This window comes from Nerophis ophidion, linkage group LG01, assembly GCF_033978795.1.
Source record: "Nerophis ophidion isolate RoL-2023_Sa linkage group LG01, RoL_Noph_v1.0, whole genome shotgun sequence".
Lineage (NCBI taxonomy): Eukaryota > Metazoa > Chordata > Actinopteri > Syngnathiformes > Syngnathidae > Nerophis > Nerophis ophidion.
In genome coordinates this window covers 21,893,772-21,920,901 of record NC_084611.1, presented here as the reverse complement: position 1 = coordinate 21,920,901, position 27,130 = coordinate 21,893,772, and the positions used below count along the sequence as shown (strand labels likewise).

The window sequence follows — 27,130 nt, the reverse complement described above, 5'->3', positions numbered from 1 at the left end:
TGACGTGGAGGTAAACATGTCGGTGACAGGAGGTGGTCAGAGAGGCTTTTATTTCAACACAGTCCTGTCACTGGCACGCTCCTTGGCCGCTCACCAACCCCGCACCAGTGGAGAAGGTGAGACAAATAACGCCCTTGTTTCGCTACAACTGACAATAATGTACACATGAGCAACAGCTTATATATGTCCGCTTCCGCACAGGGCGGCGGTGGCTTTATTTAGATGACTGACGTGACAGCCAAAGCCTACTTTGAACCTAATCTTATATAATGAAAAAAGAACTATTGAGCGTGATCACAACAGAAATATATACAATATAATTACAGGTCGAATAGCTGCTGCTGCTGGTTTCTGCGCCATGCGCACTGAATATAGTCCACTGCAGTCAAACTGTTTTCTGATCGAAGTGAAATTCTAACTTCTTTAACCACTTGTAATTATCTTCTAAAGCAGTGGGTTTTAACCTTGTTGGAGGTTCCAAACCCCAACAGTTTCATACGCGCATTCACCGAACCCTTCTTTTGTGATTTTTTTTTATTTTATTTTTTTTAATTCAAGACAAAGTTACCTGTATGTTTTTTTCCCTAGTGTACAAAATAACCGTTCATGAAACACAACATGCCCTGGGCTTCGCGGTGGAAGAGGGGTTAGTGCGTCTGCCTCACAATACGAAGGTCCTGCAGTCCCGGGTTCAATCCCGGCTCTGGATATTTCTGTGTGGAGTTTGTATGTCCTCCCCGTGAATGCGTGGGTTCCCTCCGGTACTCCGGCTTCCTCCTGCTTCCAAAGACATGCACCTGGGGATAGGTTCATTGGCAACACTAAATTGGGCCCTAGTGTGTGAATGTGAATGTTGTCTATCTGTGTTGGCCCTGCGATGAGGTGGCGACTTGTCCAGGGTGTACCCCGCCTTCCGCCCGATTGTAGCTGAGATAGGCGCCAGCGCCCCCGCGACCCTGAACGGGAATAAGCGGCAGAAAATGGAATGGATGGATGGAACTCACAACAAATTACACACCTGCAAATCAGTGTGACTTCTGCTGTAATACGCCGATATGGAGAAGTTTTTCATTTACACGATGAGTCCATACTTGGCTTCACGGTGGCAGAGGGGGTTAGTGCATCTGCCTCACAATACGAAGGTCCTGCAGTCCTGGGTTCAAATCCAGGCTCGGGATCTTTCTGTGTGGAGTTTGCATGTCCTCCACCCGTGAATGCGTGGGTTCCCTCCGGGTACTCCGGCTTCCCTCCCACTTCCAAAGACATGCACCTGGGGATAGGTTGATTGGCAACACTAAATTGGCCCTAGTGTGTGAATGTGAGTGGGAATGTTGTCTGTCTATCTGTGTTGGCCCTGCGATGAGGTGGCGACTTGTCCAGGTGTACCCCGCCTTCCGCCCGATTGTAGCTGAGATAGGCGCCAGCGCCCCCCGCGACCCCGACGGGAATAAGCGGCAGAAAATGGATGGATGGATGGAACTCACAACAAATTACACACCTGTAAATCAGTGTGACTTCTGCTGTAATACGCCGATATGGAGAAGTTTTTATTTACACGATGAGTCCATACTTGGCTCACGGTGGCAGAGGGGTTAGTGCATCTGCCTCACAATACGAAGGTCCTGCAGTCCTGGGTTCAAATCCAGGCTCGGGATCTTTCTGTGTGGAGTTTGCATGTTCTCCCGTGAATGCGGGGTTCCCTCGGGTACTCCGGCTTCCTCCCACTTCCAAAGACATGCACCTGGGGATAGGTTGATGGCAACACTAAAATTGGCCCTAGTGTTTGAATGTGAGTGTGAATGTTGTCTATCTGTGTTGACCCTGCGATGAGGTGGCGACTTGTCCAGGGTGTACCCCGCCTTCCACCCGATTGTAGCTGAGATAGGCGCTAGCGCCCCCCGCGACTCCGAAGGGGAATAAGCGGTAGAAAATGGATGGATGGATGGAGTCCATACTTGCTAACCCTCTCGATTTTTCCAGTAGAATCCCGGATTACTGTGCCCCTCCCGAAAATCTCACGGGGCAACCATTCTTCTTTATCGTCCTCTACAACCTGTCGTCACGTCCGATTTTCCTCCATACAAAACGGCGTGTCTGCACATTCACATCATTTTTGTAGCTTTTACACACACATAAATGAATGCAAGCATACTTGGTCAACAGCCATACAGGTCACGCTGAGGGCGGCCGTATAAACAACTTTAACACAAATATGCGCCACACTGTGAACCACACCAAACAAGAATGACAAACACATTTGGGGAGAACATTCGTACCGTAACATAACGTAACAAATACCCAGAACCCCCTTGCGGCACTAACTCTTCTGGAATCTACAATATACACCCACGCTACCACCTCACCCCCCACTTCCCCATCTCCCGAATTTGGAGGTCTCAAGGCTGGCAAGTATGGATCAGTCGGGTATGTCTTGACTGGCTCCGCCGAACCCCTGAGGCCAAATCACCGAACCCCTAGGGTTCGATCGAACCCAGGTCAAGTACCACTGTTCTAAAGTAAAGGTTAGAAGATAATTAAAACAATAAAGATCATATTTAATTGTATGGTTTATCTTTGTACTGTAACTATCAAGCAATGTCACGTGTGTATATATACGCTATATTGCCAAAAGTATTTGGCCACCTGCCTTGACTCACATACAGTGGGGCAAAACATTATTTAGTCAGCCACCAATTGTGCAAGTTCTCCCACTTAAAATGATGACAGAGGTCTGTAATTTTCACCATAGGTACACTTCAACTGTGAGAGACAGAATGTGTTTTTTTTCCCCCCAGGAATTCACATTGTAGGAATTTTAAAGAATTGATTTGTAAATTATGGTGGAAAATAAGTATTTGGTTAAGGACGTTTTGGCTCAAAATCTCACTACACATGGCCCCATTCATTCTTGCCTTAACACGGATCAATCGTCCTGTCCCCTTAGCAGAAAAACAGCCCCAAAGCATGATGTTTCCACCCCCATGCTTCACAGTAGGTTGGTGTTCTTGGGATGCAACTCAGTATTGTTCTTCCTCCAAACACGACGAGTTGAGTTTATACCAAAATGGATACATGGATGATACAGCAGAGGATTGGGAGAATGTCATGTGGTCAGATGAAACCAAAATAGAAATTTTTGCTATAAACTCAACTCGTCGTGTTTAGAGGAAGAAGAATACTGAGTTGAACACCATACCTACTGTGAATCATGGGGGTGGAAACATCATGCTTTGGGGCTGTTTTTCTACTAAGGGGACAGGACAATTGATCCGTGTTAAGTAAAGAATGAATGGGGTCATGTATCGTGAAATTTTGAGCCAAAACCTCCTTCCATCAGTGAGAGCTTTGAATGGTTGACCAAATATTTATTTTCCACCATAATTTACAAATACATTCTTTAAAATTCCTACAATGTGAATACCTGGATTTTTTTTTCACATTCTGTCTCTCACAGTTGAAGTGTACCTATGATGAAAATTACAGACCTCCTGTCATCATTTTAAGTGGGAGAACTTGCACAATCGGTGGCTGACTAAATACTTTTTTTGCCCCCCCCTCCGCCGCCCGACCACACCTCCACAAATAGATGCCTGACCTGAAGGAAACCTGATTCTGATCATTTGGATGGGTGGCCATATACTTTTGTTAATATAGTGTATGTTTGTGTGCAGGAATGCACACATTTTGGTTTTAGATATATAAATGGATAGACTTTTTTTCATCCCACAACGGGGGAAAACTAATGGTTGCAGTGCAGGTGTTTACATAAATTAACAGAAGTAAAATGTAATAACAAACTAAAAATTAGTCATACATATTACATTTTGCGCCCTAACAAAAATTAAACAAACACTATGTTAACGCTGGCATTGCACGCCAAGTAAAAAACATGAAAGCAAATCACATAAGTGCATTGTCAAGTCTTATGGCAATGGGTATTAAAGACCTGCCGTAGCGCTTCTTCTTGCACTGTGGGTGTAACAGTCTAAGAACCACTCAGGGCCTCCACAGTGCATGGGGACGGCGAGAGGGAATAAATATTATGGATGTCAATGTGGTAACCATCCTTCCTCTCAGCCACGTCCTCAATGCTGTCTAGTGGGTAGCCTAGGACAGAGTCAGCTCTTTTAACCAGTTTATTAGGTCTGTTCCTGTCTCTAACGTGCCCCAGCAAACAATGGCATGGAACACAGCAATGGTTTGCCGCCTATTTCTGATCAAGCACCTGGTCAAAGGATTATGCACGTTCAGTACTTGACTGTTTTTAAAATTAATGCTGCAAAATCATGCAATTTTCAGATCACTTGTCAGTGGAAGATGTTAGCTTTCCACCATAACGTATTATTTTTTAACGTTAACATGTTATGACAACTTTAGTTAAAAACTAATTGGTGATTTTCATATAGCCTACTGCAAATATGAGTGCTAAATTACAATGTTGTCAAAGTCACTCTTAAAGTTGGAGACCCTAGCTGTAAGTGTACCAGAATTAGGAAAGTTAATTTGCGTGATGTTTAGGCAAACTAAAATAGACATACAAAAACATTACAACAATACATCTTGCAATCCACTCATCTCCTACAGTGTACACTGTTTAATGCCGCAGCTGATTTCGGTTAAAAATGCGAACTACACCCTACACCGGTGTTCAGTCAGTCACAATATAAAGTAAAATGAGATTATCAATATGACAGATTCCCAGTTGTCGACTGTACTTATAACTATTTGTGTAAAAATTGTTGTAGACAAATTACTGATTTGCTAAATAATGCATTGAGTGACTTATTAATTCTGTATTTTATCAAACAAAAATATGGTGCCCACAAACATAACTTTTATGATGAAAATACAATTATATTAAAGGTATTTGAGATAATTGTACCAAGACATGCTATTTAACCAAAGATTCAGTGAATTTGAAAGCAAAATAAAATTTTCAAAATATTGTTGATATTCTACCCACAGATTCAGATTCAATTTCAGATTCACCTATGTTATCCTGGGGGGTTACAAGACTGGGGGGAGGGGTTCCCACAGACATAAGACACAAGATAAACACAAAGACATAACATGAAAGTGGCACTAAAAACAGAAAAAATTATATTAATGTTGTAAATGCCATGGGGAAAAAAAACCAAAGGGTAACACAATAAATATAAAATGTAAATACAAGAGTATTATTGTTTCGAGACGCGGGGGTATTTTACCTCAGGTTAGGGGTGTGCATGTCTGTGGGTGTTTGCAGTCCTGATGGCCCAGGAGAAGAAGCTGTTTGTCAGCGTGCTAGTGCAGGATTGTATGAACCTGTAACGTTTTCTCGTGCAGGACTGTATGAACCTGTAACGTTTTCTCGGCCGCAACAGCTTAAACAGGGAATGAGCATGGGGGAAGGGGTCTTCTGTGATGATTGCGGTTCTCCTAAAGCAGTGGGATGAGAAAATCTGTTCCAGTGTGGGCAGAGGGCACCCAAAGATTTTTTGGGGAAGTGTTCATGACCTCTTCAACACCCCTCTCAACTGTGGCGCCTGCGTACTATACTCCCAGACTGTAGGTCAGGACACTTTTCACAGAGGAGTTGTAGGAGGCCAGTAGCATGTTCGTGTCCAAGTTGTGCTTCCTGGGGATGCGCAGGAAGTACAACTGCTGCTGAGCCTTCTTCACGAGGGCCCCAACGTTAAAGATCCAGGAGCAGTCGGAGGAGATGTGGGTGCCCAGGAACCTGAAGGTAGTGACGGTTTCCACCTGTTTCACATTTGTGAGGAGGGGGCTATGGTTTTGTCAGTCTTTTGGACGTTCAGGGTCAGGTTTTTGTCTGAGCACCAGAGAGACAATTTGTGTTGCTTCGTCCTGGACGTTGTCTCGTCCTCACCATGGATAAGTCCAACCGCAGTTGTCCATCCGTCCATTTTCTACTGCTTATTCTCTTTGGAGTCGCGGGGGGCGCTGGTGCCTATCTCAGCTACAATCGGGCGGATGGCGGGGTACACCCTGGACAAGTTGCTACCTCATCGCAGGGCCAACACAGACAACATTCACACTCACATTTACACACTAGGGCCAATTTTTCGTGTTGCCAATCAACCTATCCCAGGGGCATGTCTTTGGAAGTGGGAGGAATGCTGGAGTACCCGGAGGGAACCCACGCATTCATGGGGAGGACAGGAAATCTCCACACAGAAGGATCCCGAGCCCGGGATTGAACCCTGACGACTCAGGACCTCCATATTGTGAGGCAGACACACTAACCCCTCTGCCACCGTGAAGCCCCAACCACAATGGTGTCGTCTGCATATTAATAACGATTAATAATAATTATCATTAAAACCTACTACCCTTCCACATATTCAAAGATAAACCTTGATGCAATTGGTGATGGAAAAAAAAAACAGTACTACTTATGAAGAAAAGTGTTTTTTTGTGAAGTTGTTCTTGGTATGAAACACACTTTACTCTCTGCATAGCCTTGAGTTTTCCTATTGTTCATCATTAATTTGTGTTTTTTTTAGGTCCAGAAGTTACAATGTATGTGTCCAGTGGAGGTGCGCGGCGTGTTCACACTGGATGGGCGTCGGAGAGATGCTGTCATAGCTCTGGCTGTGTTTCTGGTAGAGTCTGGCTTACAGGCGAGTGCTAGCTTTAATAACACTCATGTATCATAACTTGTAACCAGCCTCTCACGAGACTCCACATGTTTGTATTAACCACCATGATAAGCTCATACCTTTAATCTCATTAAACTGATTAGTCGCTCATCTGACTGTGTAAGCCTCTTTTATCATTGCATTAAAGGCCTACTGAAACCCATTACTACCGACCACGCAGTCTGATAGTTTATATATCAATGATGAAATATTAACATTGCAACACATGCCAATACGGCCTTTTTAGTTTACTAAATTGCAATTTTTAATTTCGCGCGATGTATTCTGATGAAAACGTCGCGGTATGATGACGCGTGTGTTTAACGTCACCGGTTGTAGCGGATATTTTTTTCCAGCCCTATCGAAGCTATAAGTAGTCTGCTTCAATCGCATAATTACACTGTATTCTGGACATTTGAGTTGCTGAATCTTTTGCAATTTGTTGAATTAATAATGGAGAAGTCAAAGTAAAAATATGGAGGTGGGAAGCAGTGTATTGCAGCTTTCTTTAGCAACACAAACACAGCCGGTGTTTCCTTGTTTAAAATTCCTGAAGGTGAAGCTTAACTATGGAAAAGAGCGGTCAAGCGAACATAGTCAACCGGCAGGTTTTGGTGAGAAAGTTGTGGTAATAAGTCGGCTCTTACCGTAGACATGAGCGCAGCTTGCGTCCTCCTGCAGCTGCGTGGCTTCCTCAGAGGCACTGGCGGTCACCACACCCGTGGCCACACCCCTCCGACTTTCAGGTACCATATAATCTCACTAAAACACTAGTAACACAATAAGCAGATAAGGGATTTTCCAGAATTATTCTATTAAATGTGTCTAACATCTGAATCGCTCCCACTGCCCCCGCCTTTTTTTTTATTTTTACATTTTTTATTTTGTTTTTATTTTTTTCTAGTCCTTCACTCTCACTATCCTCATCCACAAATCTTTCATCCTCGCTCAAATTAATGGGGGAAATTGTCGCTTTCTCGGTCCGAATCGCTCTATGATTGTAAACAATGTGAGGATGTGAGGAGCTCTACAACCAGTGACGTCACGCGCACATCGTCTGCTACTACCGGTACAGGCAAGGCTTTTTTATTATAAATCCTTTCAGCAAAAATATGGCAATATCGCGAAATGATCAAGTATGACACATAGAATGGACCTGCAATCCCCATTTAAATAATATCTCATTTCAGTAGGCCTTTAAGTCTGGCTGCAGGAATCTTCCCTAACATCCAAAAACCAAGAGATCTTTTATAAAATATTTATTTAATTTGGTTTGTTTCTGTGATGCAACCTGATAGTTATAATTGTCGTTGTGTAAAACAAAATGCAGTTGTTTGCTTCGTGTAATCATTTGCTTTGCACCAGCAGCACAAAGACACAGTTGTTTCCTACTTGTTGAGCCTACTGAGAGGCCTCCCGCGTGTCCAGTGGATCGAAGAGAGTTCAGGAAAGAAAGGAAAGGGTAAGGTCAATCCTCTTACAGGGGACTTATTGTAAGGGAAATTCAGTTTTATGCACGTTGCTGCATTTTTTACATGTGGCAGGATATCAGTTATCACTGTCATAAAAATGCTAGAAGCTAATAGATCCTATTGGCATGCACTAGGACACAAATCAAACACAAGGCCTATGTCATTGTATGTACATTACTTTTCATTATATCTTAATGGGGACCTATGGTATTTCAATGTCCATTTACCACACTTCCTTGTGGCCTCGTTAATATGTATTGGAAATATTTTGGTGTATATTTTGCTTAAAATTTGCTCCCCAGTCACAAGTATAACCCACTTACTGCATACATTTACAAGCTGCTTGTTTGTATAGGTGTTCTTTTTTAATTGCAATTGAATGCCCTGACCACTACAAAAGTAGCGGAATTCGTCGTTTTAAATGTACACTGTATATATATTGTTGGGTTTGTAGTGTGAAAGCAAGATAACTTTAAGTATCGTTTGTCACACAAAAAACGTGTGCGTCGTTTATTCCTCCAAAAACAGAATGAATGCCAACATCAAACACACTCAAAAATGGCGGAACAACAAACTCCCACCTTTGGGAGAATCTCCTGACGGCCACTTAAATGGGCACGCCGAATTACTCTCATATATGAATGCTAAACCACAACAACGTTGTTATACGCACAATCGAACAATACAGTGAATAATGACAAAGTCAAGTAACAGGTGTGGTGAATTATGTCCTTAAATCAACCGCTACCCACATCCCCCCAGAATTTGCCATCACAAAAATATAAATAAATAAACGGTCATTGGACGGGGGCACAGACGGGCCAACCATACCAGGTGCGCCGGACTGGTACTAACACCGGGGTGTCAGCAGGCAGGGTATCTGCACTGTCTAAGGTCCAGCGGGCCCGCGTAAAAGGATCCAAAACATTATTAAGGGGCCTATTTAGAGCGGGCCGAGGACCCCAGCGCGGGGTTGTGGAGTGACGGGCTGACTAAGATCCAAGTGGGCCACTTTAAGCCGGTCCACCGTGAGTTTTTCAGACCGAACCCCGAAATCCAACAGAAAATGCTTGTCTCCGCTCTCTAGAACGCGAAACGGCCCATCGTAAGGAGGCTGAAAGGGGCCACGGTGGGCGTCGTGGCTTACAAATGCTGCTCTTCTTAAAAAAGCGGGAACATGAGATGGTGTAAGGCCGTGTAGAGAAGTGGGGATGGAGGCAAAACCCTTGGCGGCATCAAGGAGAGCAGCTCGCTGCTCCCTGGCGTACCAAGGTGCCGTCGTGGTAGGAATAAAGTCATCTGGGAATCGCAAGGGCTGGCCATACACCAACTTTGCCGAGGAAGATTGCAGGCCTTCCTTGGGGGAAGTTTGAAGCTCCAACATCACCCAAGGGAGTTTGTCTACCCAAGCGTCGTCTTTTAGGGACGCCCTGAGCGCTGCTTTCATGGATCTGTGAAAACCGCTCACACATACCATTGGCCTGTGGGTGATACGCCGTCGTGTGGTGGAGTTTTACTCCTAAGCTCTCGGCCACAGCGGCCCAGAACTCGGAAGTGAACTGAGAGCCCACGATCGGCACACGCCACCTCTGCGGGTGTTGCTGACGTCAGAGGTACTGCCTCTGGCCAGCGGGTGTCCTGTCGACCATCGTGAGGATGTATGTGCAGCTGCGTGTGGATGGGAGAGGCCCGACCAGGTTCACGTTGACATGGTCAAAACGGCGCTCCGTAACCGTAAATGGTGCCAGTAGGGCCTGCGTGGAGCAGTGCACGTTTGAGTGGTGGTATGCCACACATGTGGAATCCAAGTCCTTAACGTCTTTCTTCATTCCACGCCAGACAAATTTTTGCAGCCACAAGCCGCTGGGAAGGTTTCCGCCCAGGGTGGGAAAGGCCGTGGATGGAGTCGAACACACGCCGCCTCCAAATGGCGGGCACAAGGGGCCCTGGCCGACCCGGTAGCAACGTCACAAAGGAGCGTAACCCCTGTGTCCTCAAATGGAACCTCAAACAACCGTAGCCCTGTGGTTACAACCTTCAGAGCTCTGATGTCCAGGTCGTCGGCCTGATCAACTGCCACTTGTGCAAAATCAGGCCCCACATGGACAGCGCCCGTGACGGCTCGGGAAAGGCAGTCAGCAACAACATTGCTCTTACCAGCAAAGGTGCTGGATGTCCGTCATAAACTCTGAGACGTAGGAGAGGTGCCTCTGTTCCCTAGCCGACCACGGTTCGGCCATCTTAGCCATCGTGAAAGTGAGAGGTTTGTGGGTCCACAAAAGCTGTGAAAGGCTGCCCTTCAAGCAGCGAACGGAAATGACATTTGAACAATTTGAACAGATAGAGCCCGAGGAGTTCACGGTCAAATGTGTTATATTTCCGCTTGCAGGGGTGCCACTGCCTGCTAAAGAAAGCCAAAGGTTGTCAAGTGCCACCCACCCACTGCCCATGCACTGCACCTACAGCATAGTCTGACGCGTCAGTGGTGATTGCAATAGGAGCAGGGTAGCATTAGCGAGAGGAGACTTTATCCCCACAAAAGCACTGTTCCCTGTGTCAGACCAGTCTTAACATGTGCTTGGGAGCAGCCCCTTTAAGAGCATCATTCAGCGGCTGCATGAGGTCAACTGCCCCGGGGATGAAACGATTGTAAAAATTTAGCATGCCAAGGAACTCCTGAAGAACCTTAACCGTGAGTGGGTGGGGGAAGTTTGCTATAGCAGCAACCTTCGCTGGGAGGGGAATTGCCCCGCACTTCGTGACACGATGTCCGAGGAAGTCGATTACAGACAACCCCGAACTGGGACTTAGCCGGGTTAACAATGAACCCGTTGTTGGTTAAGGCGCTGAAAAAGGGACCTGAGGTGGGTCACATGCTCGGCCTGAGAGGTGCTTGCTACCAGGATGTTGTCCAAGTAGACAAACGGAAATGGCAAGTCACATAAAACAGAGTCCATCAATCGCGGGAAAGTCTGTGCGGCGCTCTTAAGGCCAAAAGGCATTCGTAAAATTCGAACAGTCCAAATGGGGTAATGACCGATGTCTTCAGTATATCAGAGGGGTGGACCGGCACCTGATGATAGCCCCAGACGAGATCTACCTTGGAAAACACAATTTTCCCAGCCAGGTTGGCGAAAAAATCTTGTATGTTGGGGACCGGATAACGGTCCGGGGTAGTCACATCGTTGAGTTTGCGGTAATCACTGCATAGCCGCCAACCACCTCCGGGCACTCCACCATGTGGAGGAGTGACGCCCACGGGCTGTCTGAGCGGCGAATGATCCCGAGGCGTTCCATGGTCTCTAATTCAGCTCTAGCGATGGAGAGCTTAGCAGGGTCCATGCGCCGGGCTCGTGCGTGCACAGGGGGGCCCGTGGTGGCGTTGTGTGCGCCCGTGTCACTCAGGAACCGTCGTCCATAGAGGGAGTCCTGGATGAAGAGCAGCCTCTCAGAACTGCCGATGCTCATGGCCACTGCTGAGCACCAGCCCCAGCGTTTCCCGGCGGCGGTCCACCAAAACTGCATGGGGCACAGGCACCGCCTGACTTTGGTCCCAAATTTTGCGTGGAAAAAACATAGTCCGGAACCGCTTGCCGTCTGGGGGGCGTAGCAGCAGCAGCAGCAGTAGAGATAGTGGAAGAATCTGCCATGGGTCTTTCTGTCTCAGCCAGAAGGAAAGCAGCCACATAGGTCGGTTGGGAGGCTAAAAATAACTTATCAGCATCAGCAGCTAGTTCGTGGCAGTCCGAAATAGTGGTGTTGGCTAAAGCAGCCCGCAACTGAGAAGGCAGGAGTCTCAGGAAAAGCTGCACGAAGAGGCTATCTGGTCTGCTCACCTAAGAGGCCTAGCCTTTTGTCCATTAGTTCATAGGGCTTGCAATCGCCAAGCCCCTGCAACGAAAAAAGGCAAAGGAAAGGAAAGTTGAAATGTCTTTAAGAGGTGAGCCTTCAACGTGAGGTAGTTGTTTCTCTCCAGTGGCTGCGTAAAGGCGCTAACCACTCTGGTCGCCGTCGTACTCCCGAGGGAGGACACGACATAATAAAACTTAGTGTCGTCGTCGGTGATACAACGCAGGGCGAACTGTGCCTTGACCTGGGCGAACCATGTAGTCGCGGAAGATTGCCAGAACTCAGGCAGCTTTAGACCAACCGCATCCGGCGTCATGGTCGATAATATTCACTGAATCCGTTCAGTGAAGTGTCGGGGTCACCAGTGTTGGCTTGTAGCGTGAACGCAAGACAACTTAAAGCATCGTTTGACACGCAAAAACGTGTGCGTTGTTTAATAGTCCAAAAAACAGAATGAAAGGCAACATCACACACACTCAAAAATGGCGGGAACAACAAACCCCCACCTATTGGAGAATCTCCTGATGGCCACTTAAAGGGCTGCGCTGAATTATAGGCTCTTAACTGCATATATGAATGCTAAACCAGAACAACTCTTATTATTTTTATTTTGCAATTTTTTACGCTTATTTGACCCCTTTTACCATATTGCTTTTGCACTATCTTGTTTAGCTCATTCATTGTTTATGTTCTTTGTGTGTTTTTTGTTTAGTTTTTTTGCTCTATGATTTTTAATCTGTAAAGCACTTTGGTTCAATTTAAAATTTGTTGTAAATGTGCTATATAAATAAAGTTGCCTTGCCTAGCCATATGCACAATCGTACAATACAGTGAATAACGATGACAAAGTGAATTATGTATGTATATATATATATATATATATATATATGTGTGTATATATATATATATATATATATATATATATATATATATATATATATATATATATATATATATATATATGTGTGTATATATATATATATATATATATATATATATATATATATATATATGTGTGTGTATATATATATATATATATATATATATATATATATATATATATATGTGTGTGTATATATATATATATATGTATATATGTGTGTGTATATATATATATATATGTGTGTGTATATATATATATATGTGTGTATATATATATATATATATGTGTGTATATATATATATATATGTGTGTATATATATATATATATATATATATATGTGTGTGTATATATATATATATGTGTGTGTATATATATATATATATATATATATGTATATATATATATATATATATATATATATATATATATATGTATATGTGTGTATATACAAAGACAAACATTGATTGATTGAAACTTTTTTTAGTAGATTGCACAGTACATATTCCGTACAATTGACCACTAAATGGTAACACCCAAATAAGTTTTTCAACTTGTTTAAGTCGGGGTCCACGTTAATCAATTCATAATTAACGTGCCCATAACATGATGTTATGGGCTCTCAAATCCAGGAGAAATGTCACAACGGTGCCTTCATTTCCCTTTTGAGTTTATCGGCAAATCCAATTTGGTAGTGGCCCATATTGACAGAACAGTAACATGTAAATGTTGTGGACAAATTAAACACAGAGAAATTGGACATCAGAGCAGGTGCAAGGGCATGAGGTCAGAGGCATCTAAAACTGTCCACGAGCTCACACCTAAATGCATGACCCTTTTGATTTGACACTTTGCCACTGTGGATGTCGTTGAGGTTTGTGTTGTGGTTTGTGCAGCCCTTTGAGACACTAGTGATTTAGGGCTATATAAATAATCATTGATTGATTGATTGATTGATTGTTTGCCACGACTACCGTATTTCCTTGAATATCCGCCGGGGCGCTAATTAATTCAAAACCTCTTCTCACTCTTGCGCTTACCAAAGGCATGCGGTAAAAGTAAGCATGCGCTGATTATTTTAAAACCTCTTCTCCCTCCGGCACTTACCAAAGGTATGCCGTACAAATTTGAGTGTGATGTAAGCTTGGACCTTAAATCCTACTGAATAGCTCTTAATCTTCTTCCCTTTATGCGATTTCAAATTACCGGAACTGAAGTCAGCCTCCTCCATTTTGAAAATGATGACAGGGGAAGTGTCACTCGTGACGTCACAAGTTTGACAAGGCGGTAATACTAAGCATTTGCTAATTATTTTGCGAAGCGAGTTTGACCCCGCAGTAATTCAAGGCAGGCGTATACTATATGCCCTGCCAGCAATTCAAGGAAATACGGTATACAACATTGTGACAACATTTAGAAGTCAGAAAAGGCTCAAATGAGCATAGGTCCCCTTTAAGGATATCTGCTTAAATGCCCAACGGTAGTTTCTGTAATATTACTGCTTAGTAATGCCTTTCAATGTTCTGTAATTTTGATTACTATGTGCTCTCCAGAATTACTCCCGGTTGCAGAAAACTTCAGCTTTTGTTTAGTGACTCTTTTGGCAGATGTGGCCCAGATGGGCCAGGACTCAAGACAAGAGGTCAGTTTAATGGACACACAGGAATGGTGATTGCACCATAACAGTGATAAACTTTGGAGACTAAAGTCTTTAGACATACATCTAAATTGATGATATAGTCATCAACGCTTGGACGAGACACTTTAGTTACTTTTAAATCTTAAGTATCTTTCAACACACTAGTTTGAACAGTTGTATCCGTGAAGGTTAACTTGGATGGATTTGGTGTGGAAAAGGCCATCAGACACTATTGGATGAACTAAATTAGAAATTGTAATCATGGCCTCTCTCAAGTCCAATATCAGTGACCTTTGACCTCACAGACTTCACCCATGGGTGGAAGCTACTGTATTTTACCTCCAATTTTTCTGTCGATAGTCATCATAATAATAATAATAATGGATTTATTTTTATACAGCACTTTCTAGACACTCAAAACACTTCACAGAGAACTGAGAACCAATCATTTATTTACAGAGCCAAGCCTTTATAGGGCTCTGAGCAAAATTTAGATTTTGGGGCCCTCTATTGCTGATTTTAGGGCCCTCTGTTGATTTTTGGGTACTCTATTTCTGCCAATAATATTGATTGTTGATCATTCACACTCATGCAATCATTGCGGCTCTGGCAGTGTTGTTTACATTATCCTATTGTTAGCCTGGCATGTTTTTTCATGTGTATGACATTTCATTTATAAATATGTGGTGGTGGTCCAGTAAAGAACATATATATAATGCCAATGTCATAATAACACAACTAATAACAATGAATGAATGATGTCAATGTACAACATTCAGCTACAAGAGTGGCCCGGGGTTGAATATTCCAAGTGACAAAGCTTTGTATTTACAATAAAAGTGTCATCATGTCTCACCAGTCTTGTACAAATTAGTTTTAAATTAATAATGTTATTATTATTGCACAGTCCTAAAGTACATTTTTTTTGTGTGTTACTTTGATTTTTAAACATACACAACTATCTTGGCAGGTTATTCCTCCTCTTCCACTTTCTTTTTTCTGCACCTTTAGGATGTCCTTTTTTGTGACATTTTGCCTCTACCTTCACTTTGGATGCACAGTTACAGTGCGCACTGCATGGCCACGACAGAAAAACATTTAAGGGGGGCATCAAATGTTTTTTAGGGGTGCCCTTCCAAAAATGTATTCCCACTTGAGAGCATGCGCTTGCTAAAGCTGTACTGCTGGGACTTTGTCTGGAAACCAATGCAGGAAAACACTAAATGTATATTCGTGGTTATGGCAACAGTGTGTTTGACATGCTTTCAGCCTTTATTGTGTCCAAAAAATAATAGAGTTGGCCATTTCTATGATATTAAATCGTATTGTAAAGGACTGTTATCAACCTGATCTTAATGTGCTAAAACCTCTTTCTTGTTTAAAAGCTACAACATTTGTAACTGTTATTTTTGCATGCACATAATAAATATTAAAGAGTTTGGATGTATTAATTCAAAGTAATATTTTGATACTGACACATCTCGTCTGTTCATAAATTAATAGACTAACCTTAGGACAGAGGTGTCAAACATATTTTAGCTCAGGGGCCGCATGGAGGAAAATATATTACATTATGGGCCGGACGGGTAAAATCATGGCATAATAAGTTAAAAATACAACTACGACAACTTCAGATTGTTTTCTTTGTTTTATTTTGGCCCAAAATAGGACAAGCACATTCTGAAATGTACATATCTGAAATAATTCTCTTGACAAAACACTTCAAATTAGTTGAAACTTCTCAGGAAAATAATGCTGCAGTTTCAAAAACACTGAAGAACACAATGGAGTTAGACTTAATCCCAGTGTATCTACAAATCAATTAAACTTTAAGTCACAGCCCATCTAGGGTTGAACAAAAAACAAAATAAAGGATAGATAAACATGCTTCATTGTATCAACTCCTCTTTATCATTTCCACTGTTCACATTTTTTATTTGCACAGAAGAGATTAATTTTCACAGAACTATATCAATGTGCAGTGTCTCACGCAGCACTTTAAGTGGTGTTACCATTTGTTTATTTTAATCTGGTTTGTTTGTCAAGGGAAAAGAGTCGCAGCCCCGCTTTACCGTGTACCTCTCTTGCTTGGTATACTTGCTCGCCCTGGTGTAAATGATTTGCTTACCTAGCATAATTGCTTTTGCGACATCCAGTGGACACAATTAAAAAAAAAAGCAGTTTCTTTCATTTAAAAATGCAGCTCAATTTTACATGTAGCAAACTCATCTCGCTGGGTGGCTAGAACCTGTCGGCGGGCCAGATCGCATGTTTGACATCCCTGCCTTTAGGAATTGCAGAGTTAAGATTTATCAATATCAAAGTATTACTTTGAATCACTTTTTGAAAACCAATGATTTAATGAATGCATCCTAACACACTATTAATATTTATTATGTACATGAACAAATAACAGTTAATATTGTATGTAGCTTTGAAAGAAGAAAAAGGTTTTAGCACATCAACATCGGCTCAATAACAGTCCTTTTTACAATATTATTAATGTTATACAAATCGGAACTATTTGATTCCTCAGACACAATAAAGGCTTACATAGTTTCTAACAAGTATAGTTACAATAACCACAAATATAAGTGTTTGTCTTACATGAAGCAGTCCGTTGTGGTCCTGTGGACAGATGAAGCCCCAGCAGATAAGGTTTAGCGATAGATGCGGACTCACAAAGCGGCATAAAGTAATACATTTGACTCAACATTGTGATGTCACGATTGATGGCTAGACTACTGATGGCACCATACGATTAAAATCAAATGTGTCCTCTTCACTTTATCCCAGTTGCACACATAATACAATGGGAAAAATGTTAAAGCCACACATTTTGGTTTCGTTGTTGGCTGGGACTACTGAATTTCTCATCTGAAGAGGAAAAGCATTTGATTGGCTTCATAACTAACCCCCATCTCTTTCAATATACGCCATTATAGAGCTGTTATTGGATATACTCCGAAACTTGTCCCATCCATCGACAAGACAAAATGAAATACGACGGGATTTAATTTCTGTCAACCTTTTCGGCTCTTTTTCATACTAAACTAAATTGTTAGATAATTGGGTTGTCTACTTACTCAATGTGTTGGCCCTGCGATGAGGTGGCGACTTGTCCAGGGTGTACCCCGCCTTCCGCCCGATTGTAGCTGAGATAGGCGCCAGCGCCCCCCGCGACCCCGAAAGGGAATAAGCGGTAGGAAATGGATGGACTTACTCAATGTGCCTTTGCAATTGATTAGACATGTCCTATTTTTTCCTGCTGCTATGTAAAAAATAAATAAATAAATAAATAAATAAATAAAATGAACAGCTTCCAGCCCAGGGTGGGCACGGGCCGCCTGACTCTGTGGTGAGAAGGGGGGGCACAGCAATGATGGGTGCAGCAGAGGCAAAGGTTTTACATTTACAGAGAGGCAGTAAGAAATACTAGCAGCAGTAGCACTCAGTTGAACGAAAGTTGTGTCTTTATACAATAATATATATTTTGTTGGTAGAGTGGCTGTGCCAGAAATCTGAGGGTTACTGGTTCAATCCCCACCTTCTACCATCCTAGTCACGTCCGTTGTGTCCTTGGGCAAGACACTTCACCCTTGCTCCTGATGGGTCCTGGTGAGTGCCTTGCATGGCAGCTCCCGCCGTCAGTGTGTGAATGTGTGTGTCAATGGGCGAATGTGGAAATACTGTCAAAGCGCTTTGGGCCCCTTAAAAAGGGGTAGAAAAGCGCTATACAAGTACAACCCATTTATCATGTAGAAATCATCAATCGGATTCATTCACACAAAAACTAAAAAGTAATATTTTTTGTTAATTGCTCTTGGGGGCCCCCTAGTGGCCGCGAGGCCCTAAGCAAGTGCTCAGTTCGCTCTGTTTATTCCCTCCACATTTACACATTCATGGTGGCATAGGCGCCGATCCCGTGGGTGCTTCGGGGTCGAGCACCCAAGTGGGATTGATGGCAAATTAATTTTCAAAGTCACCACCAAGCAAAAACCGTGCATGCTCAGAAAAGTAGCACCACATTTACCGCCTGTCCGAAAACCCAATGGCAGACATGTAAATCAGCCCCTATGCATGGTGGTAATCTACATTTGTAGCCACAGCTGCCTTGGAGTAGATTGACAGAAGCTTGGCTGCCAATTTGCATCTACGGCCACCCCGACCAACACCAATCATTTATACACCATGTGAGCGGCACTCGAAGGGAGGCGGGTGAAATGTCTTGTAGTAGGACACAACAGCTGTGACCAGGCTCGGAAAGGTGATGACAATTCTGAGAGCTCATACAGCTCGCTAAGGCACAGACTCAGCCCAGAGTAGCCTCTATGACAAAATGATTAGGCATACACTGAACTAATACATATTCATATGAATGAATCCAAATTAAAAAAAAAAATCCACCAGTCATACAATATTTTATTTTTAATAATCCCTATGCCCCTTCTTAAAAAATGGTTTGTTGTATCATTTTTAATTGAAAAATTATTATTACTAGAGTCTGTTACAAATAACAAACACTCACCTGGATCTACCTGGTGAGTCTGTCTCTCACCAGCAAATGTGCTGCTGCTGCTTGTCTGAATAGAAGCTGTAGTGTAAAACACAAAATGGCACAAATATCATCGCTTTTTTCTAATATGATCCAAAATATTACATTCATATTGTAATTAGTGACAAAGAAAAATGAACGAATGAATGAATGAATGAATGGTTTATTTTGAGCCATGCAAACAAAACAAAAGAATGGCATGAAATACAAAAGATATATATATATATATATATATATATATATATATATATATATATACATACATTATTTTCACACCTACATTGAAAACATTACATGTGACTAATCTTTTGTAGATGTCAAGATTGGCTCAAAAGGGAGTGGGAAGAAGTAAACTTATTAAGTCCCACCCCTATACATATAAAATATATATATACAATATCAAATACAATAATATATATAATATAATTCAATTCAGTGGTTGCTGCGTAGATGCTATATATTATCTATATGTAATACATTTAAATTCACACACACTTACATATATACCTATATATACACAACACACACGTATACAATTTATATATAGTATACATATACATACATACAATACACATATATATATATACACACACATAATCACATACATACACACATAAATGCATATACCCAAAATACACACATATCCATCATATACATACACACACACACACACACACACGTAGATGATGGGAAGAAACTGCCCTCACTCTCAACTACAGACCTGCAGAGTATAATACCCCAGTTTGGTGCAAGAGCGTACACACATAAGCTTGACACCACATTCAAAGACACACTGAGGATTATCACTGGCTGCTTGTGGTTTACCACATCAAAGTTCCTGTCAGTGCTGGCTGACATTGCGCCAGCAGCCTTGTGCAAAGAGCATCTCACCCACAAACTTGAAAACAGAGCCTGACTGAACTCAGGACATCTTCCCCACAAGTTTGTTGTGAACTGAAAACTGGACCGCTGGCGCCTACTTTCCTGTCACCTTTTCTTCCTCCACGTGGCAACTCTTTGAAGCTCTGACTTCAACATGGTTGAAGCATGGAGAGCTAGCCGCTGGAAATCCAGCGCCCCAACCAATTTACACAATGTTGCTACCTGCCGCCAAACTACCCCGCAAGGAATGTGTCCCCCTAAATCGCCGACAAACTGGTGTTGGGCACTTCAATCACTATATGCGTTCATCGACCAGACCGCACAGCACATCAAATGTATTTGAGTGCCTAATTCTCAGCCAAACAACTATCTTAAAAAAACTCCAACTCAGATCCACACTGGACTTAACCACACTGTGTGGATGTTTCACAGACAAGAAGAAGAATACTAGCTTTATGTGATGAATTGGATAGATAAAATTAGCTATCATTTACTTTATATATAGCGTATCATAACAACAAGACTGCAAATTGTTACAGTAGTCGCTTCTCTTGGACAACCTTTTTGTATGTGCAAACACTCCCTTCGTTTACACGTAGACCAGATGGCAGTGAGTGACAAAAAAATCCTCAGGCATATATATATATATATATATATATATATATATATATATATATATATATATATATATATATATATATATATATATATATATATATATATATATATATATATATATATATATATATATATATATATATATATATATATATATATTTGAAAGATACATCTCTTGGATGCACTGGGACATGTAACCTGGATGATGTAACCTGGATTGATCAAGTGTTTCGGGTCTCGCAACATCAGACACCCTCGTCCAGGCGACCCAGCCGGGGTGATCTAGTCCCTGCTTGTGTCCCAGTAGCAACCCATGGATCTGCCCTTTTCAGCCACAACCACCTCGTGGCTTTCTCTGCCGCTTCACTCGCGGATTGAATGGCCCTCCTATTGGCCACCCCTGTGACTCCCAATCGGCCAAGCACTTTGCAGAGGGAGCGTCCTGCAAAGCCACGGCAGCCAACTTCTATTGGCTCGTAGAAAGTCCTCCAGCCCCTGCCCCTGCAGTCCTCCACCAGTTCCTGATACTTGGCACGTTTCCTTTCGTTGGCTTCCTCAGTCCGCTCCTCCCAAGGCACTGTTAGTTCCAGCATGATAAGATGTTTCGAAGCCTCTGAAATGATGATCATGTCTGGGCGTAGAGATGTTTTTACAATGTACTGGGGGAACCTCAGTTGTTTTCCCAGGTCAACGAGTAGCTGCAAATCAGGGGCTGTGTGAAGGAGTCCTGTTGTTGTCTTTGGACGGTCTCTCTCCAGCTTTGATAAAAGACATTGCCTTCTTTGGCTCATGATGTTGTTTGCTGGTGCTGATGGCGGAGGTTATGCCCTCAGCAACTGCTTTGAGTACCTAGTCATGACGCCAGCGATAGCGACCATCAGCCAGAGACTTTGGGTAACTGCTGAGGAGATGTCCCAAGGAGCTTCTTCCTCTTTTATATATATATATATATATATATATATATATATATATATATACACACACACAGTGGGGCAAAAAAGTATTTAGTCAGCCACCGATTGTGCAAGTTCTCCCACTTAAAATGATGACCGAGGTCTGTAATTTTCATCATAGGTACATTTCAACTGTGAGAGACAGAATGTGAAAAAAAAAATCCAGGAATTCACATTGTAGGAATTTTAAAGAATTTATTTGTAAATTATGGTGGAAAATAAGTATTTGGTCAACCATTCAAAGCTCTCACTGATGGAAGGAGGTTTTGCTCAAAATCTCACGATACATGGCCCCTTTAATTCTTTCCTTAACACGGATCAATCGTCCTGTCCCCTTAGCAGAAAAACAGCCCCAAAGCATGATGTTTCCACCCCCATGCTTCACAGTAGGTATGGTGTTCTTGGGATGCAACTCCGTATTCTTTTTCCTCCAAACACGACGAGTTGAGTTTATACCAAAAAGTTCTATTTTGGTTTAATCTGACCACATGACATTCTCCCAATCCTCTGCCGTATCATCCATGTATCCATTTTGGTATAAACTTAGCGCGTTTTGTGTGTGTATATATACAAAATCCTCAGGCGTATGTATGTATGTACAGTATGTGTGTGTGTGTGTGTGTGTATGCAGTATTCTGTTAAACCACTAATGGTAACTAATCAGCTAGCGTTCTCATTATATTTTTGGTTTAAAAAATGTTGAAAGGTTAAAAAAATGTAACTGAGCAACTTGCAAGCAGGCCTTTACATTCTTATGTATGCAAAGTGCATATAGGAGCACAACTTAACTGAGAAAGAACATCATCATAAAAAAAAAAGTCAAAATAAAATATTAAATAAGGACAAATGTTTAAAAGTGAAAATTGCAGGTGTATCAGTTTAAATCTGTTATTTTTCACATTTCCTCTCCAAAAAACAACTAGTGTCGTTCAATCGCATGTGTCAAATGCATGTCTAAGACATTTGAAAAACTATCCACTACCCATTTTTGGGCCCTGACTCCCGACCCACCAGTAGTAATAGTAGTGTGTTTTAGAGGTAGCACAGATTAATAGGGATGCTCTTTCGCTAATTTGTTCTGCTTTTACTCAGATCATGGACACCATCATGGAAGTCATGCAGACATTACAGGGAATGTGCCAAAAACCTGATAACCATGACAAAGGTAATAGTATACAAGTTTCCCCCACAATAGAAAAACAGTCCTGAAAAAATCATGACTCTCTTTCTCTCTGTTTCTTCTTCTGTAGTCTACCTGTGCCGACACATTGTTCCCAGCCTGCTGGGCATGACACGAGCATTTGGTCGCTACAGCGTCACCGACGAAGCCCTCCTGTCTAAGTTGTTTCCGAAAGACTCGCCTCAGGCCCGTTACGTCCCAGAGGAAACGGAAGGTGTGCGGCGCCGATCCTTCAATGACTTTCGTTCCATTATTCCGTCCTCCCTGCTGACAGTTTACCAAAGTGACACTCTGCGTCGACGCGCTGCCGCCAGCCAAGACCTCTCTGCACAGGTGTGTTTACATACATGTAAAATATTTCACCACCAATTTTTATATGCATTTGAGTTCTTTGCTTGATGTTAAAGTGGTGTTTCTCATAGGTTTGTGCAGACGCAGGGGGAAATTCACCATGCTCTCCCATAACACCTGGCCCACATTATTTTGAAGGTAAGAGACACAGAGGCTGATATATGCTACACAAACAAAATATTACATTAACCTGCACAACCTAATACAGGAGTTACAGCATACAGTACACTGTACAACATTTAAAGGTCTAAGGTAACAGTTCAACAATATGTGCATTGTTTTGGTTGTCGTTTACAGAGGTACAGTATACAATACAATTGCAGTGCACTGCCTCATTCTCAGAGTTGTTTCTGATATTTTGACTCTAACTCTAAATCAGAAAACACTTAGCTCTCCAAGTACCACCAAAATGACCAACGTACTCCTCTATTCTATTCTATTCTATTAAAATACAGTAGCAGGGTAGGCCTAAGTATTCATTAAAAATAAGGCAGTGGTTTTATTTAACAAGTATATTCAATATTTTTGGCCACTCTAACATTACACACTGTTTGCACGGTAACTCTGTTATGCTATAGGAAAATAAAACACTGTACTTTTATCAAGTGATTCTTTGGTATACCATTAGATCAGCGGTCAGCAACCTTTAACACTCCAAGAGCCATTTTGACCCGTTTCACAAAATAAACAAAATAATGGGAGCCGCAAAACTCTTTTGAAATTTAAAATGAAATAACACTGCATACTGAGTTTGTTTTTTTTTTGCTTTGTGCTATATATAAACCAGGGGTCTCAGACACGCGGCCCGAACCTTAATGAGAAAATTTAATGTTAGTGCGGCCCGCGGGTTTTACATGAATGCCTCTTGACAGCATTACACTTATGTTGAAGAGTTTCATTTAGTCTACTGACGTGTATTTATAAATGGTTGATTTATATAGGCTAGTAAGATACCTTACTAGCCTATACAAATCAACCATTTATAAATAAAATCATTACACTTGCCAACCCTCCCATATTTTCCGGAGGTTCCCGAATTCTCAAAGTATCTATTCTCGCAAATATCTGATGATATTCATCCAAACAACAATAATAAGGGAGTGGAATGAAAGCGCTGCCTTTAACACCCTCTACAACATGCACAAAGAGCTTACCAGCCCAGTTACACGTTGTATGTGGCTTCTGCAGACGCACGCACACCGCTGCAAGACATACTTGTTCAACAGCCATAGAGGTTACACTGAGGGTTGTAATATAAACAACTTTAACACTCTTACTAATATGTGTCACACTGTGAACACACACCAAACAAGAATGACAAACACATTTCGGGAGAACATCCGCACTGTAAGGCAACATAAACACAACAGTACAAATACCCAGAATCTCATGCATCCCTGACTCTTCCTGGCTACATTATACACATGTTAGCACTAACCCCCCCCGCCCCTCCTCCATGCGTCGGTTGAGGTGGGCGGGTTTGGGGGGGCGGGGTTTGGTGGTAGCGTGTGTATAATGTAGCCAGGAATAGTCAGGGATGCATGGGATTCTGGGTATTTGTACTGTTGTGTTTATGTTGTCTTACAGTGTGGATGTTCTCCCTAAATGTGTTTGTCATTCTTGTTTGGTGTGGGTTCAGTGTGGTGCACATTAGTAAGAGTGTTAAAGTTGTTTATATTACAACCCTCAGTGTAACCTGTACGGCTGTTGAACAAGTATGTCTTGCGTGAGTTTACTGGAGCTGTGTATAGCATGCGACCGGCCGATAAGCAGATAGCATTGTGTAAAAGCGGGTGCGACGACATGTTAAAAGCATTGCCATCACGGCATCGAATGCACTCAATATTGTAGACCGGGTGAAGACCGCGCCTCGAGTGATTCCCGGGAGAGGCACCAAACTGCGTAAACCTCCCGAAATAATCGGTGGGGGTCGTTGATTATGCAGCTGAGCCACATCAGAGTGACCAAAGAGCCGCATGTGGGTTGCCGACCCCTGCACTAGATGGACACGCTAGTGGCACACACACCACAGTTTGAGAAACACTGCTCTAAATAAATGACCCCGAATACTTAAAAACAGTATGTTTCAGGACAGTTCTTTACTATTACACACTACAACCACAATAATAAACCTTGTTTATATTCATGATTTGGGGAACCCTGTAATTAGAAATATTTCATGTAGTAATATTTTGTTAAATATTTTGTTAACATTAGGGTCACGGACTCAACTCGTCTATTTCTTTCCAGGTGCTTACCTTCCTGACAGCACGGTAATGGATCCTGGCTACTATTTTTCCACCATCAGCTCCAGTTTGTCACTGTCTCCTCTCTTCCTGGTAGAGGGAGAGAAACACATTGAGGTACCCAACCATCTTCTTCACCAGCTCCTCAGCATGGTAGGTTTCTACTGTAACTTTAACGCCTACAGCATGCGTTTGCTTTACCTTGGGTATTTTGTCCTCGCTAGGTGAAGGTGTTTGTTTCGGAATCTTTTTTGAAAACCCTTGACGCCACCATAGCTGAAGCAACAGAGGTAAATGTCATGTGGAACTGCCAATGAAGTCAAAACTGTGTCGTTTTATTCATCTAATTTATATTTGTCTTTCCTGTGTGCTCTGCCAAAGTCTAACCCTGGAATCAACCTCTATTACAAAAACTTCAGTGACCCTCTCTATGTATGCGTATTCAAAATGCTGCGAGACACACTATACAACATGAATGGTAAATCCATCAAGTGTTTTAAATCCATGTTTATTCCAAAAGAAGTCATGTTCAAATCAACCCACATACTGGTTTACTCCTCCCTTTGTGCATCGCAGCCTTGCAACCGGCGTTTGTGCGGGAAGTCCATGACTTTGTTTTAGAACAATTTAGCAGTAGTCAGTCAGAGCTGCAACGGGTACTTCATGAAGCGGGAGGGTTGCCAGGAGAACAGAGCCCCCTAAAGCTCCGTTGCCAAGCCAACGCTGCCTGCGTTGACCTCATGGTGTGGGCCGTCAAAGATGAGCAAGGTAATCGATTATTAGCCTGGAGGGTGACCATCACACTGTTTCGCTATAGCCCAATCAGTAATCAGATGAATATTTGTGTGTTTGGCTTTCCACATGTCAGGAGCTGAGAACTTGTGCAGCAAACTGACCGAGAAGCTGCAGTCAAAAACCTCAAGTAAAGTAGTTATTGCTCACATGCCCCTGCTCATCTGTTGCCTGCAGGTAAATGAATGCACTTCACTTGTAACTAGAATACAATCAGAGGCAAAATATTAGGAACACAGTTTTGTATCACCACCACAACACTATTCATTTATCCATTCACTTACATCCATTTTCTTTACAGTTGTTGTAGCATTGTTAAAGGGGAACATTATCACAATTTCTGAAGGGTTAAAACCAATAAAAATCAGTTCCCAGTGGCTTATTTTATTTTTCGAAGTTCTCAAAATTTTTCGGCTTCAAAGTGCCTGATTTTAACCTTCGTTACATCCACCCGTCTATTGTCCTGTGATGTCACTGCGTGAAGCCACCAGAAACAAACATGGCGGATAGTACAGAAAGGTATAGCATAGTAGTTCGGATTCAGACTCGGATTTCAGCGGCGCAAGCGATTCAACAGATTACGAATGTATTGAAACGGATGGTTGGAGTGTGGAGGCAGATAGCGAAAACGAAATTGAAGAAGAAACTGAAGCTATAGAGCCATATCACGACAGACAGCGGCGCGGACGAATTTGGCGATCGCCTTCTAACCAACGATTGGTATGTGTTTGTTTGGCATTAAATGTGGGTGGAGGGAAAGGCTGGATGCAAATATAGCTACAAATGAGGCATAATGATGCAATATGTACATACAGCTAGCCTAAATAGCATGTTAGCATCGATTAGCTTGCAGTCATGCCGTGACCAAATATGTCTGATTAGCACTCCACATAAGTCAATAACATCAACAAAACTCACCTTTGTGATTTCGTTGACTTTATCGTTGGAAATGCATCTACTTTGAGTGTCGCAGGATATCCACACATTCTTTCCATCTCTGTCGTGGCATAGCTGTCGTCGGTACAGTGTGCAGAACAAACGAGGGACTTTCACATCTTTTGGCCACTGATG

At 42.3% G+C, this 27,130-nt stretch overlaps 1 protein-coding gene across 1 annotated transcript in view; it reads left to right on the top strand.

Moving 5' to 3' along the window:
* The window catches only part of pi4kab (phosphatidylinositol 4-kinase, catalytic, alpha b), a 66,068-nt gene continuing 38,938 nt past the window's right edge, over positions 1-27,130 (top strand). The window contains 13 exon segments of the mRNA XM_061898257.1: positions 1-97; positions 99-116; positions 6,507-6,623; positions 8,010-8,103; positions 14,397-14,485; positions 22,583-22,655; positions 22,741-23,003; positions 23,093-23,159; positions 25,272-25,420; positions 25,492-25,557; positions 25,649-25,745; positions 25,844-26,035; positions 26,136-26,236. Of these exon segments, the coding sequence (XP_061754241.1) occupies positions 17-97; positions 99-116; positions 6,507-6,623; positions 8,010-8,103; positions 14,397-14,485; positions 22,583-22,655; positions 22,741-23,003; positions 23,093-23,159; positions 25,272-25,420; positions 25,492-25,557; positions 25,649-25,745; positions 25,844-26,035; positions 26,136-26,236 (1,407 nt within the window). The 5' untranslated portion in view covers positions 1-16.